The 15,976-nt window shown below is 42.0% G+C and overlaps 1 protein-coding gene across 1 annotated transcript in view; it reads right to left on the reverse strand.

Annotated features, from left to right (window-relative positions):
* The window catches only part of LOC139471999 (uncharacterized), a 188,571-nt gene that overhangs the window by 154,365 nt on the left and 18,230 nt on the right, over nucleotides 1-15,976 (reverse strand). The window contains exons 9-22 of the mRNA XM_071254507.1: nucleotides 15,477-15,598; nucleotides 14,283-14,376; nucleotides 12,793-12,901; nucleotides 11,033-11,207; nucleotides 9,956-10,145; nucleotides 8,920-9,128; nucleotides 8,424-8,548; nucleotides 7,414-7,622; nucleotides 6,644-6,789; nucleotides 5,645-5,821; nucleotides 4,313-4,471; nucleotides 3,322-3,464; nucleotides 2,532-2,602; nucleotides 809-975 (exon numbers count right to left, since the gene is read on the reverse strand). Of these exons, the coding sequence (XP_071110608.1) occupies nucleotides 809-975; nucleotides 2,532-2,602; nucleotides 3,322-3,464; nucleotides 4,313-4,471; nucleotides 5,645-5,821; nucleotides 6,644-6,789; nucleotides 7,414-7,622; nucleotides 8,424-8,548; nucleotides 8,920-9,128; nucleotides 9,956-10,145; nucleotides 11,033-11,207; nucleotides 12,793-12,901; nucleotides 14,283-14,376; nucleotides 15,477-15,598 (2,096 nt within the window). The remainder of the gene's footprint in view (nucleotides 1-808; nucleotides 976-2,531; nucleotides 2,603-3,321; nucleotides 3,465-4,312; nucleotides 4,472-5,644; nucleotides 5,822-6,643; nucleotides 6,790-7,413; nucleotides 7,623-8,423; nucleotides 8,549-8,919; nucleotides 9,129-9,955; nucleotides 10,146-11,032; nucleotides 11,208-12,792; nucleotides 12,902-14,282; nucleotides 14,377-15,476; nucleotides 15,599-15,976) is intronic.

Genomic DNA, 15,976 nt, shown 5'->3' on the forward strand with positions numbered 1-15,976 from the left:
AGCTATGGCCATAGTAGTAGGAGTAGTTGTAGCGTTGTAGTAGGAGTAGTTGTAGCAGGAGTAGTAATAGCAGCAGCCACAGCAGTACTTGGATTGAGGGCGTGTTTGGGCCAAGAAGAGACCTATTTGCGCCATGTTCAAATCGTGATAACAGTTACTTCCCTTGCCATATGAAACTCCTTACAGGATTTTGAATTCCACGCGGAGAGTGAAAAGACTTTTGTTACATATAAATAATAATCACCATTTGGATCGGCGGACCCGTGCACCAAGTGTCCGCAACAACGTTAACACTCTTGGCTTTCTTCACATTGTAATTCCATTGTCACTTATACTGGTCCCGTGAAGATCGGGATTGGAACCGGCCTTCAGGACCCATGCTTGTAAGAGACGACTAACGGGATCGGGTGGTCACACTTACTGGTTGATGCATGTCACCGTATCCCAATTGCGTAGATCGATGCTCATGATGTCAATCACTGGATAATTTCCAGACCGCCGTCATGTCGCTGGAATATTGCTGAGTGCGGCCTTACAACATTTTTTCAAACAATGCCAAGCAAAAGGAAGTGTACATTTGAAAATTGGATTTGGCCAAAATGTTATCAAAACGTTACAAGGCTGAAAACAGTCGCCGAAAGACAGCAAACGTAAGGCCAAAACACAGCTATGGTATGAGTATCAAATACATCTACATCGTACAACTATTTCTTGTTGATTTTGCCATCAGCCACCATCTAAAATGGGTGTGTACTTTCTTCTGCCTGGCAGTTAAGTTGCATGGGAAGCGAAGCCCTGTCAGACTTACCATGGTGGTTTTCCCTTTAGTAAACTCGGCAATCGGGTCCTTCTGTCCCTTGACCACTTCGTTGACCCATGCTGACCCTCCCGTCCTGAGGGCGGAGGTTGCGTTAGAGGCCATTGTCCGTATTTCCGATATCTGACCGCGAAGATCCCACCAGTAGGGTTTCTCCTCTGTGAAGGAAAACAACATCATAACTGTCGACAACACCTCGATTACCATCAGTAGCCATGTTTGTTCAAAATTATCAGAATGACCGTCTTAACTAGCACCCGTGCGGGGTAGAACAGGTCTTCAGCAACCCATGCTTGCCGTAAAAGGCGACTATGCTTGTCTAAGAGGCGCCTAATGCTACTATTCCACACAGACCACGAATCCCACGAAAACACGCTGAAGCTATCTTGAGGGAAAAAAAACCCCAAAATTGTCAAGAATAGTCACGAATTCATTTTTATTCGTACCTGATTCGTACATGCATTCGGCGTATTCTTAACTGATTCGTAACTGATTCCTAACTTCCGTGCAGTATTCGTAATAGCTTCTTGTAAATCGTAGTGAATTCTTGACAATGTTCATGCGAATCCAGCCGAATCCCACGAATATTCGTAACTCGATTGTACCTGTATCGTAACTAGATCGTAGAGCGTCACTAATTGAACCAGAATATTTGCTAAATTCCACGAATCCTCACTAATCCTAAAATTTACAAATCGAGGCGATTCGTGAAATTCGTGGTCTGTGTGGAATAGTAGTATAACAGGATCGGGTATTCAGGCTCGCTGCCTTGGTTGATGCATCCGGATTGGAAATAGCCTTCAGCATCCCATGCTTGTAAGAGGCGACTAACGGGATCGGGTGGTCACACTCGCTGGTTAATGCATGTCGTCGTATCCCAATTGTGTTGATCGATGCTCATGACTTCTCGATGTCATGACTCGATTATTTACAGACCGCCGTCATAAGGCATGAATATTGCTGAGTGCGGCGTTAAACATCAAACAATCAAACAAACAAAACTAACCCCCGTTACTGTCTGCATCTTCATCATCGCTTTTTCACCATTATCATCAATACGATCTTTTTTAAGATCATTATGTTTTATGTTGGCCCTCTTATACCGTAAAAGGCGACTAAGCTTAACGGGATTGGGTGGTCAGACTCGCTGACTTGGTTGATGCATGTCATTGGTCCCAATTGCGTGGATCGATGCGCATGATGTCAATCACTGGATTGTCTCGTCCAGACTCGATTATTTACAGACCGCCATCATATAGCTGGAATATTGCTGGCTCGTGGGTTTCACCAGAACGGTAAGCATCTAAGACCTGCATCACTTTGGGCTTTTTCTCCCACATGAAGCCGACACGCCGTGATGGAACTGGAATACTTTTCAAAGCGGCGTTTAATCCAACTCACTCCATCACTCATCAAGATCAAGAGAATTGAGTCTTGAAGGTAAAGGCACATGCTGTTGACAATAGTTTTATAAATGTCCTAAGCTTATTCAGAGGTAGTGTACATTCGCACTAACAATGCATTGCATTACGTCGTCTAAATGCAGTGTGACACTGAAACAGGTGACGCTACTCTCAAAAGCAGAACAACATGTCTTACTTACCGCTTGTCACGTCTAAATTACAGTTGCACGTTTGTCACGTGCATGAGGTAGGTATAATACGTGTATGCATGACGTGTCTCAAAGCATTACAACAATACGGGCCATACTTACTTTTCAAAAAGAAACAGGCTTGTTTTGTTTTGTTGATAGCTTCCACCAGGTTCTTCACTTCCATGCCAATCCTGCAGACAAAAATGGGTCTTGTCAGGCATTTACTGCCATCTCTTATTTCAGGCTTGGGGAGGGCACAAGTGACAAGTCGAAAATCACTCACTCACTCATCCAAATAGCCTCGGAGATATGTTTGACGGTCTGTATATTGTCAATTATACCCCCCCCCAAAAAAAAAACCAAAACAAACAAAAACAAACAAAAAACAAACAAACAAAAAACAACAACAACAACAAAACCACACAAAAACAACCTTGCGAATGTCGACTTGACATCCCGCATATGATGACGTTATTTACTTACTGCTGTTTATATTTATTTTCCTTACATTAAAATGCTTTTTTGGTGATAAAGGCGCATATTTTTGCCGTGTGAATAGTGTCTCTATTGCCGATAACGACAATTTCATTGTGCACTATGTTTTATCAATAAAGGCACACACACAAATAAGTATGTTGTTTGTTTTCATTCACATGACTTTGCTAATTGTATTCCTGCGCCAATGATGTAAATTTCGTCCCCAAAAACGTTTTGGCGTATTTCGATTTGAGAATGATATTGGATGATAAATAAAATCAAACTGCAGATGACTCGATGGTTTTCAGGTCTGAGCATTTCGAGTTAACGAGGTATCAATGTATGTTCTCTTATACCATTCGAGTTTACTCGTTATGTCATTAACAATGCTAATTATATTTTAGAGCTAATAATAACGTCAGTGTCCACTTACGTTATGACGTTGCCAGCGATACCGGATATGGCTTGTTTCGGGTCATTGTTGAAGTTCTTGAAGCCATCAACGATAGTTTTGATGGACTTGAAGATCTGTTCCCCCGCCCGGGGGATCACAACTGTGATTGTCTCCATCAGCGTCTACGAGGGGGGAAAGGCGTGGTCAATGACCTTTACGGAGGTTTCAGCGTGGGTACGACATGTGCATTGAAAGGCATAGCAGAGCACACAGGATTTTCACATATGAGTTCAAAATGGATCATAACTACTCAAATGTATACTACTCAAAGAATTTAAAGAACACCCAATTCTTTCATACTGCTTAAGTCAATCTGCATGGCATGAGACCCGTGAAGATTCCGGGGTAGAATGGGTCTTCAGCAACACATGCTTGCCGTAAAAGGTGACTATGCATGTCGTAAAAGGCGTGGATCGATGCTCATGACGTTAATCACTGGATTGTCTGGTCCAGACTCGATTAATTACAGACCGCCGTCATTTAGCTGGAATATTGCTGAGCGCGGCGTTAAACAACAAACAAACAAAACAAACAAATGCATGGCATGACCGAGTAACTAATGGTCATGTGAAAAAATCGGGTGTTCTAAAACTTCTTTTAAGTAGTATACATCCTGTTTTTAGTGACCCCCAAAGTAATCATTACTCTCAGGAATTACCATATTAGTTTGATATCGCAAAATGAGCAAATGGTTATATTATTATTTCAAGGATCCTGGTGTAAACTTTTGCATTTGTATTATTTTCACAACACTCCCGTGAAGATCCGGGATGAAAAAGGTCTCCAGCAACCCATGTTTGTCGTTATAGCTATATGACTGGGATATTGCTGAGTGCGGCGTTAAACATCAAACAAACAAACAAACACATTACTCCTCTGAAACCCATGAAAATGCTTCGCGACTCTTCTTCAATTCTTGAAATCCATAACTACTTTGAGCATGCGTGTGTTAAAATGATTGATAACTTACGTTGTAGAACGTCATGACGGCACTCTTTATGTCCTTGTACAGATTCGTGACCTTGACAATGAGGTTCCGTGTGGGACGAATAAATGGGGGTAACTGCTCCTCGTCGATCTCGCCCATAGCTGCCATGGCCAGTGCTGATTTCTTACCCACCTCGACCACCTGTGTGTGTATGAAACAACGTGTGTCAGTGATCATCGTTTACTTTTCGAGCATCAACATTCAAACGTATACACAAGTGTCTCGTTCGTCCAAGGCGCCGCGTTTCGCTGTGCAGAGTTGCGTCCCTTAGGCGTGTCAGAATCCTGTGATTTTGAGCTCGAATACCAGGCTCGCGCTGGTTTTGATTCTTTTGGTTTGTGAGAACCATCAAATATCATCACGTTTTGGTAGTGATTTGTGAACACATCATTTTGATATAGTCTGGATCATACAATAGACGCTGCACTTAGGGACCGCCTCCGTGGTCTAGTGGTAGAGCGTCCGCCCGGAGAGCGGAAGGTCAGGGGTTCGATCCCCAGTCGCGTCATACCAAAAGACGTTAAAAGATGGTACTTGTTGTTACCCTGTCTGGCGCTCGGCATTAAGGGGCTAAAACAAGGACTGGTCGGCTAATGTTAAACTGCAGCATGGTATCTCAGTGAGCTAGCACTATAAATCGGCATCAGTCCGGACTAGTACAAGCAGCCACACAAACACACACACGTACATGCACGTCGCTATATAAGTGCAATAATCTTGGACGCGACGTTAAACCCCATTTCACCTCACCTCTGCATTTAGTGGAGATTTCTTATGATTTGGAAATGCTTTTTGTCTCTTGTATTTACAAGACATTTACCTTCTCAGACCTGCATCACTGAATGCATCTTTCAATTCCAACATTCAGACCCTGTGACTATGGACAATGTTCATTAAATCATAATTACGTATTTTAAAATACACACGTCAGATTAAAACAGTTAAATAGCCTCCAAAAAGAGAGAACCTTGCTATACTAGGACTGCAAAGTTGTTAAAAGCGTCGTAAAATCCTTGTCATATTTACCATTATGTAGGCTGTTACTTCAGAAAAAGGGATTCTTTGTGATATACCTACCCACCCTCTCACTCATCTATCTTTATCTCTCTCTCTCTCTCTCACACACACACACACACACACACACACACACACACACACACACACACACACACACACACACACTCACTCAACCGCCGTCTGATCACCCACGTCGTTCTGACGTCGTTCTGACGTCGTTCTGACGTCGTTCTGATTTTAATGAGATTGGATCACCCACTCACTTCTCTACAACCCCCCCCTCTCACCCCAACTGACCTTCTGTGGCATTTCTTCCAGCGCCTGTTTGAACTCGTCCAACATCTCGCCGATGGATGGATCGCCTCTGATGATGCTCTTGAACAGATCGACGCCTACTTCGATAGCGTCAACGACGTCGCCCTTGATCTTATCATAAAGCTCCACCAGTTTCCTAATACTGTCAATATCAAATTCCTGAAAAGATAAGTTGTGATATATCTTTTAGAAAACATAAACAGAAATAGTGAATTGTGATATGTGTGTTGTACACACTGAGCTAATATTTAACTTCGAGTCAGCAATTCTAGTTCAGTTGCAAAACACGAGTGAGTGAGTGAGTTGGGTTTCACGCCGCTTTTAACAGTATTCCAGTTATATCGCGGCGCGTCAGCTTAATGTGGGAGGAAAGCCCGAAGTGATGCAGGTCTCAGACGTTTACCACTTCAGTGAAACCCACGAGCACGGGTATGGTGCTGACAAACCTAGAAACATAATCGGGGCAAACAGGGATTCGAACCCACAATCATCGGTTTCTGCCGTGCCCAAGGGACGCAACTCTGCACAGCGAATCACGGCGCCTTAGACGACTGGGCCACCCGTGCTCCCACCAAAACACGACCTAGCGTTGAAATATACACACAATATACTTACACCGTGATACCCGTAAAGATCCGGGGTAGAATAGGTCTTCAGCAGCCTATGGTTGCCGTAAAAGGCGACTATGCTTGTCGTAAAAGGCGACTAACGGGATCGGGTGGTCAGGCTCGCTGACTTGGTTGATGCATGTCATCGTATCCCAATTGCGTGGATCGATGCTCATGATGTCAATCACTGGACTGTGTGGTCCAGACTCGATTATTTACTAACCGTGATGTCATTTGAATGTCTCGAGTCGCCACAATGGTCTACAGAACATTATGGTGCAATTTAATTGCATCGTTATTTTCAACGAGACATTGCCTTATCTCACCCAAGTGGGAGCCAGTTTTTGGATGCCAATAATCTATATCTATGTACCTGTAGCAGGTTGAGATTGTAGGAGGCACTACCCTTAAAGCAGAGCCTTGCCCTGAAGAAGTCGACGTTCTGTCCGAGGACTCCCAGATGAACCATCGCGTATGCTTCATCATGGACATTCAGCTTCGCGTGGCCGTCCAGGGGGGCTGCATGAGAGAATGGGTGAGCGAGTTCAATTAAAACGGTTTATTTAAAGTTTATTAGTCGCCTTAAATGTCGCCCCTTTAGTAAACTGTAACGACATCATGGGGACCTTTTGGGATGTCACGTAAATCATACATAATCGATCTCTCTGTTGTTATGTTCTTCTGAACAAATATGAAGCCAGAAGGAACTATTAAACAGGAAAGGGCATGTGAATTGAACATTTTCATCAGGAGGAACATGAGAAACTATTTCCCCAAACGGAGCATGAGAATGAAACTATTTCACCAAACGGAACATGAAAAAACTGTTTCACCAGAAAGAACATGAGAAACTATTTTGGCCAAATGGAACGTGAAAATGGAACGACTGCACAAGAAGGAACATGATAAATTAATCTGACGAAACGAAACTTGAGAAAAAATCATTTCCCCAGAAACAGCATGAGAAACTATTTCATATGAATTAACATGAAAAACTGGTTCTAAAGAACAAACATGCGAATGAAACTAGTTCCTTTACGTTCAGAAGGAACAAGATTGACTTAGTAAAATGGACGAAAGCACCAAACAGAACACGTTATTCAAAACAGCCCATGAACATCAAGTACGGAACATTCTACTTGCCTATCTTAAAATCCAATAGATTTTCCAGGTTGACTCCAAATGACGCGCCTATCTTGGTGGACCCCAGTAATTTCTTCCAGTTGACCCCTGGCGCCTGCAGCAGGAACTCTATTGTCTCGTCCAATATTCCCCTCTTGTGCCGGTCAAGTACCTGGATGTCGTGGGAACCGATGCTTGGGTTCTGGTAGAAGATCGAACCGTTTACCAATCTGCAAAAAGGGTTTTCAGTCAAAGTGAGTTATTGTTTAAACACACGTGTCTACTCGCAGAGGAGATTTTTATCACTTAGGCGTGCCAAGCTCCGCTGGCCAGGCTTCGAACCCCAGATTTACCCTCGTGACCTTCACTCAGACTTGGCGGCACAATGCACGTGTCCGTGGGGTGGTCAACGTCTCTGTCCTGTTTGCAGTAAGATGTATTGAGAATTGACTTCAATAATGTCTTACGTTTATAACTAAGTGAACCTCACAAACATATTGAAGTAAATTCTTGTTAAGAAATGTCAGCAATAACAACTTCAGCGGCTCCTTATTTATTCATTAACACTCAAAACTGCAGACAACAACAGTGACATCGTTCGGCCAGTAATGCGACCGAAACCACACGATTATCAGCCAATCTGGGAACAGTAGTTCTCAAGTGGGCGTGACCTAATTCACAAAACAATTGCTTAACCAATTAAATCCCATGGAGTCCCACTATATAAAGCGGTGATAAATAAAACCGCATCCATGTGCGAAATACGCATCAGTCGGAAAGCGCACGTTAAATCTCCAAAGTAAGTAAGTAAGTAAGTAAGAAAACCGCATAGTGCGAAATACGCTACAGTCGGAAAGCGCACGTAAAATCTAAAAACATAAGTAAGTAAGTAAAACCGCATTTAAGCAAATACTTGTACCTGGATACCTGCGAAATATAATGTATAATAAAAATAAATAAATAAATAAACAACAACAACAACAAGGCCACGTAAAACGCATTTTACTCAATCCTTCACTCATAATACTTACCCCTGATTCATATATTGGGCAGCAACATTTGCCGCCCTGGGATGTGCCTGGTATTGTAGGAGGGCTTCAAACCGCACTTTATCGTCTTCATCAAACAAGGCTGTCTTCATCATCAGATGTGCTGCCTGGAGACAATGAATTACATTAATTGAATCACCCCATGAACATCCGGGATAGAATAAGTCTTCAGCAACCCATGCTCGTCGTAAGAGGCGACTAACGGGATCGGGTGGTCAGGCTCGCTGACTTGATTAATGCATGTCATCGTATCCCAATTGCGTAATCGATTCTCAAGATGTCAATCACTGGATTGTCTGGTCCAGACTCGATTATTCGCAGAGCGCTGACAGTACGGCGTTAAACAACAAACAAACAAAATTAATTGAACCTGAAATTGATATCGATGTGAGTCTTACAAGCAATATAAATTTAAAAAGCATGCTAAATTGAAGTTAATTTTAATACATCCTTTGCAAGTTTAAGAAGATAGACTCACTGAATCATGATCGTATTTCCTCATTGCGTGTATTCCCGCCCTTTTCACCCACTGAGAATTAGTGTCATTGACATGTGACACAATGTAGTCGAATGATTGGTCCAGAGCGGCGTTGCCAAGGGATTCAACAAGCACCACACGCCAATGATCATCAGCCAACATTTGGGCCTCCGTCATCAGAGCCCGCTTGTGCCGGTACAACCAGGGATCTGTGAGAAGAAAAGCACATTCATAAACAATAGGACAATATCAAGTCAAAAAGGATTTTTAACAATTAGTACAGTAGTACTGAAATGATATCGCGAAACTACCGCGGTGGTGTCATTCAGCGGACGTACCCCGGTAATATCGGTGAGAAGAAAAAACTCTTTTGACAAATATGATGTCAAAAAGTTCTTAAACCAATAAAATCATCCACTGCTGCTGACATCAGTGAGTGAGTGAGTTGAGTTTAACGCCGCTTTTAACAATATTCCAGTTATACCGCGGCGTGTCAGCTTAATGTGTGTCTCAGACGTTTACCACTTCGGTGAAGCCCACGAGCACGGGTATGGTGCTGACAAACCTAGAAACATAATCGGGGCGAACCGGGATTGGAACCCACAATCATCTGGCGTACCCAAGGGACGCAACTCTGCACAGTGAATCGCGGCGCCTTAGACGACTGGGCCACCCGTGCCCCTGCTGACATTAGAACTGAAATGACATCGCGAAACTACCGCGGTGCGAAATTTGTGCGAAAGACGTACTTCTGAACATATAATTTTGAGAAATATTTAAAAAGAAGAATTAAATGCTCCAGTTTGATGCAAATTAACAAATACTCCCACGTAGAATCTTTTTTCCTTTCAACATTCTGATGATCCCTCAAAGAAACTATTATTCATTCGTCATGATAGAAATATAAAGTGAATAATAAGTTTATTTTTTATCATAACAATCATTGACAATCATTGTATTTCGCTATTGTATTCATGTTTGTTACTCTAGAATAAGAAACAAACATCTCACATTTGATGAAATAAGTCATCCGTACCATGCAAACCCAACAAGGATTCAATTTTCCTGACTATTTGCGACGCTTCCTGTTTTCTGCCAACGGTCCACAGTCGCTTAGCAACCACGCCAATAGCCAATACCATTCGGTGATGTGTGTCTCCCTCTTGAAGTTGGGAAGGGGCGCCGTCTGGTCGGAAACACAGGTCCTCCAGTGTGCTGATAATATCCTGTAATAGTAAACAAGTCCTTGACAACAACTTGGGCTCTCCTCGCTGATTGGGTGGACGAGGGTGTTTACTGTCGGGATTATACGCGATTTCTTCTCTCATCCACAAGTATTATAATATCGCCCATTTAACTTTAAATATAGCACTATGTGTACTTGAACGAATAATACAGTTTAAGAGCATGGTTAGAATTTCATGGAAGTAGTGATACGTAATAAAAATTATCAAGAATAAAAAATATAATATATGTTTTTAGTCATATCATCATCATTGGACTTTGTTACAGTCAATGTGTCAATGTGTAAAATGACATATTTACACTCTGGCAATTTTTACAAAACATAAATATTTCAGTTATTTTAGAAATTATGTGTACTTGAACGAATAATACAGTTTAAGAGCATGGTTAGAATTTCATGGAAGTAGTGATACGTAATAAAAATTATCAAGAATAAAAAATATAATATATGTTTTTAGTCATATCATCATCATTGGACTTTGTTACAGTCAATGTGTCAATGTGTAAAATGACATATTTACACTCTGGCAATTTTTACAAAACATAAATATTTCAGTTATTTTAGAAATTGAAAATAATCTATGCATTCATGTTTTGTTTAATTTCATCACAGTGTCACAATTATACGATTAAAAGAAAACGAAAGTCAATGAATATTTCTTTTTTTGGTCTCCTTATCCTAAAATATTTAGTCAGGTGTGATATTTTTTAGCACCATTGACAATCAGACTAATGAATGGGCAGATTTTCAGTCAATTTGTGAAATGACGGAACGTGCAACGTGCATGACATATTATATTTTTATTAATATTATATGCAAGGCCCTTTTTTGATAAACATAATCATAAAGCATACGCTAAATACGTACGTCAATGGGTGGTGTCTCCATGGTAACAATATGCATGAGGAGTCGCTTGACCAGGAAGGCGTTCGGTCTGGTGACGTTGAGGACAGTATCCAGGAGTACCCTCTGAGTGTGGACGGTATTCAGCGCAGCAATGGCATCGAACACGTGGTTCCGGTCTTTGACGTCACGTGGAAGTCTGGAAGAAGACAGTTCGTTGCCTAGAGCATTACCCCTGGTACGTCACCTTATGATCGTGGACGGGCGGTCGGGGAGCCTAGTGGTTAAAGCGTTCGCTCGTCACACCGAAGACCTGGGTACAATGTGTGAAGCCCATTTCTGGTGTCCCCCGCCGTGATATTGTTGTAATTGTGCTAAAAGCGGCGTAAAACCATACTCAGTCACTCTAGAATGTGTCAAATGCATGTCTCACTCACTCACTCACTCACTATGATCGTGGTTTCAGTCGTCTGAGGCGCCGATATTTGCTATGAAGAGTTGCGTCCCCTTGGGCATATGGTCGTCGGTTCGAATCCCCGGTTCTCCCGGATTATGTTTCTCGGTTTGTCAGCACCATACCCGTGGTCGAGTTTGACTAAAGTTGTACGTATGAGATCTGCATCACTTCCGGCTTTCCTCCCACAGTGTGGAGGCTCGCCGTGATATAACTGGAGCACTGTTTAAAGTGTCGTTAGACCCAACTCACTGGTGGGTTTGACCAAGGTGTTTGACATCTAGTGTCTGAAACACTTCGTGATTTTCTCGCAATAAATAAATACTGTTGAAAGTGAGTGAGTGGATGCGAACATAGATCAGCTCAATGATTCAAATGGAATGAAATATGAAGAATTGTACGCCGCGTTTGGCATTAATTCATCTTTACAAAAAGGTCAAATTACTAAAAGAATGGGTTTCACAGATTGTACCCATGTTGGAAATCAACCTGAACCTTGGGCGCGACAAGCAACACCATAACCACTGGGCCACTACACCCGCTGCGTAATGTGTGTGTGTGTGTGTGTGTGTGTATGTGTGTGTGTGTGCGTGCGTGCGTGCGTGCGTGCGTGCGTGCGTGCGTGCGTGCGTGAATGCGTGTGTGTGGGTGCATACAAGTGCGGACTAATGCTGGTTGTATTGTGCTATCCCACTGAGATACCATGCCGCAGTGTATGTGTGTGTGTGTGTGTGTGCGTGCCTGCGTGCGTGTATGTGCGCGTACGTGCGTGTGTGGATGCGTGTGTGTGTGGGGGTGGATACAAGTGCGGACTAATGCTGGTTGTATTGTGCTATCCCACTGAGATACCATGCCGCAGTGTATGTGTGTGTGCGTGCGTGCGTGTCTGCGTGCGTGTGTGTGCGCGTACGTGCGTGTGTGGATGCGTGTGTGTGTGTGGGTGCATACAAGTGCGGACTAATGCTGGTTGTATTGTGCTATCCCACTGAGATACCATGCCGCAGTGTATGTATGTGTGTGCGTGCCTGCGTACGTGTGTGTGCGTGCGTGCGTACGTACGTACGTGTGTGTGTGTGTGTGTACGTACGTACGTATTTATGTATGTATGTATGCATGCACGCACGCACGCACGCACGCACGCACGCACGCACGCACGCACGTACGTACGTACGTACGTACGTACGTACGTACGTATGTATGTATGTATGTATGTATGTATGTATGCATGCATGTATGTATCTACGCATGTATGTATGCATGTACCTTTGTACGAACGTATGTACGTATTGTAGTGAGACATTGTTTTCTAAGTGTTTTATCAGTGTCTTACCTGGGGTTCGGAGATAGGTATTTCTTGGCTAGCACGTCGACATAGCCATCAGGCAACACTTTAAGACAGGCCAGGATTCCCATAAAACACTTCGTGAGTCGCTTAGATCCTAGAAAGATATGACGCCAGGTAATCGTTTATGAGTGAGCTCGAAATAAATCACTCGGCCCTTTCAGCTCACAAAATTAGAAAGCATTACTTCCTCTTACATCGCTTAACACTTTGCTGAACATTAGCCACTGGACGTTTCAAATATGTTAGTTCTAACATCTTATAATGTGTTCACGTAGAGCTACGAACATAATGGCAATACACTGTGTGATTTCTTATCAATTTCTATCATTTCATCAAACGGAGTATTTCCATATCGACTCCATGAAAATATAATAAAAGCGACACAGCTCTTTCCGTTATAAAGAAATATCTTCTAAAAGAAGACTCCATTTTACAATTCCGACTAAATCCATGCATTCATATTCTATATTTAAAAGTTTAGGTCGTGTTGTGTCGGAAACGGTAAGGTCTTATGGTAAAGTCGGTGTGTTTTTAGGACGGTCCTTACGGTAAAATCGTTGTGTTTTTAAGACGGGTCCTACGGTAAGGTCGGGTGTATTAATTTTTAGGATGGGTCCCCTGGGTAAGGTCGGTGAATTTCTAGGATGGGTCTTTGTCATAGTGGTGACTTTGTCTAGTTAACGAGCGAGCTGAACAGTTTCCCCAACATGGATTATTTCTCCCGATCAGGGCCCACTTGCACAAAGCGATCGTAGCGCTAAGACTATTGTAAGCCTATGTTCAAGTATGGGAGTTACATAAAGAATCTCACCCTCGTGTCTTTTGATATCAAATATATCAACACGAGTTGATAAAAGTGGGAAAACTCCGAGGCTTGCCGAGGATTTTTGCCACTTTTATCAACGAGTGTTGATATATTTGATATCAAAAGACACGAGGGTGAGATTTTATTTATCATCCAACATCATTCTTTCAACTTTTTCAATTTGTAGACAGTAATTAGCAGTGTCTTCAGTGTAAAAAGTACTGAAAACAGCTTCAGTAGCAGAGCCATTAGTGATGTCATTTGATTGTGACGTCATGGTAACCAGTGACGTCACAATGGTCTGCAAACCATTGTGAATGTAATTTCATTGCAGCGATATCTACAGTGTAGATATCGCTTGATCTCATCCAAGCGATATCTCCTGTGGGAGCCAGTTTTGGATGATAAAATCATCTTAGCGCTAAGATCGCTTTGTGCAAGTGGGCCCAGATGTAACAGAAACATGTTTGGCTTTACTAAATTACTTATTTAATGCGACAAGTATCTCATTTATACTGTGTTTGAAGAATTCATATATTTTTGTCGGAAAAAGTTTTACTAAGAAATAACTGGTCAATAAATAAATATTATTCTGGCATAAATGAGCAGAAAAAACCCAACTTGTTCTGATACAATATAGCGTTATAGCGAGGGACCATTGGATACCTACCCTTGTCTGGTTCGTTTCGCATGCAGGTCAAGTTGGAGGTGATAAATTTCATTTCGTCTTTTATCACCACTGAATCCGGTTTCTTTCGACTGACCTGGTACAAAAAGAGAAAATGTACTCGCGGCACCGCCCACACAAACCTCGATATGTCTCTATGCTGGTTGGGGCTATTGAAAACTCTTACACATCGGTTAACTCTTCAAAGAATAATTTATAGTCCGTGAGTTTATTTACGCTCTGGGGACGCGGGAGTACAGTCGTCTCAGACACCGCAATTCGCTGTGCAGAATTGCGTCCCATGGGTACACCAGAGCGGCGTTAAACAACAAACAAACAAACAAACACATTTGCCCGAAAAATGATGTTTTGCATTTTTTTCCAATGTTGTTGCTTTTCTAACATTGTTGTAAATTCCATGAAGCCCCTGTTTCTCGAAAGTAGTTTTTTAGTTACATAGAACCAGATTGTTCTATGTCCATGTGTCCAATCACATTCTTGACACAGATCACGTGACGAGGAGGTGGGACCACATAGTTCAAAACCATTTGAAGATAGAACCATTTGGTTATCATTTATCAACTGTAGAATGTGAACATTTGGAGTGTGATTTGTGATCTGTCGGCTTAAACACTGAATTAAAGGGGATGACTTCATTACAATAAGCTGTCTCTAGTATGTGGTCTCTCGTATGAGTGAAAACTTTGGTCAAGAATTATCAGAATAGGCCAATTGAAGTACTAAAGGAGATGGGTGGAATTATATGGATCTGAAAACAAAATGTCCAAACTTCTTTGGTATCTTCCATAAAACTTACATTTATCTGTAAATGAGAAGATGGATTACTTTTGCTTTAAAAACATATACAATAATTTGTATTTGTTTCATGTGAAATAAATCCATATTGTTTTTTAAGTTAAGTTAACAGCACTTCAAATTTTAAAATATCATTTACTAAAAACTTGAAAAAGTGGAGATAGGACATTATGGTTCTGAGGCAAAGGACAACTTAAGATTTCATTGGAAGTCCTCCATTGAATAAATGAGTTCGCTGCTAAAGTCAGTTCAAATTTTAGGGTTCAACGGAACCTACCGTACATGTTTCGTAAAAAAGAGATCGAACTCTCTGATTTCACATGCTTCTTTGGAGATATCGTCTTTTGTCGAATGTGACAAAAAAGGTAAATTTCACAATACCTTGTCAATGAATACGGATGCCCTTGTCATGGCGTCAACTGGTCGTGAAGGAACATGGCGGAGTTTGTATCGTGTCAGGAACTCCAGTTTTCCCGTCCCAAGGGCAGATAACTCAGGATATTCTGTAATGTGTATGTTAACATTTGAACAAAAAGCCACGGCTGTAACGAACACTCATTGTATTTCTCTCTAGGGGCATCATGTCAGTTCAATTTCACGTATTAAGGATACATATGTACCAGTCTCGTAGCCGCTATAGGCCCTGTTCGTCACTATAAAGGATACATATGTACCAATCTCGTTGCCGCTATGGGCCATGTTCGTCACTATTATTATTCAAGGATCCGGGTGATAAGGATAGAGTTGGGGGTAACCGACCCTAACCCTAACACAACTACGTAAAGAAATATCTTGATTTTATGATAGTATTGGGTGGCGAGCAGATTCTATCATCTCATCTGAATCTCAAGCACCAAGTGAGTGAGTATGGTTTTACGCCG

This window comes from Haliotis cracherodii, unplaced genomic scaffold (genome assembly GCF_022045235.1).
Source record: "Haliotis cracherodii isolate W230 unplaced genomic scaffold, xgHalCrac1.p SCAF_23, whole genome shotgun sequence".
NCBI lineage: Eukaryota > Metazoa > Mollusca > Gastropoda > Lepetellida > Haliotidae > Haliotis > Haliotis cracherodii.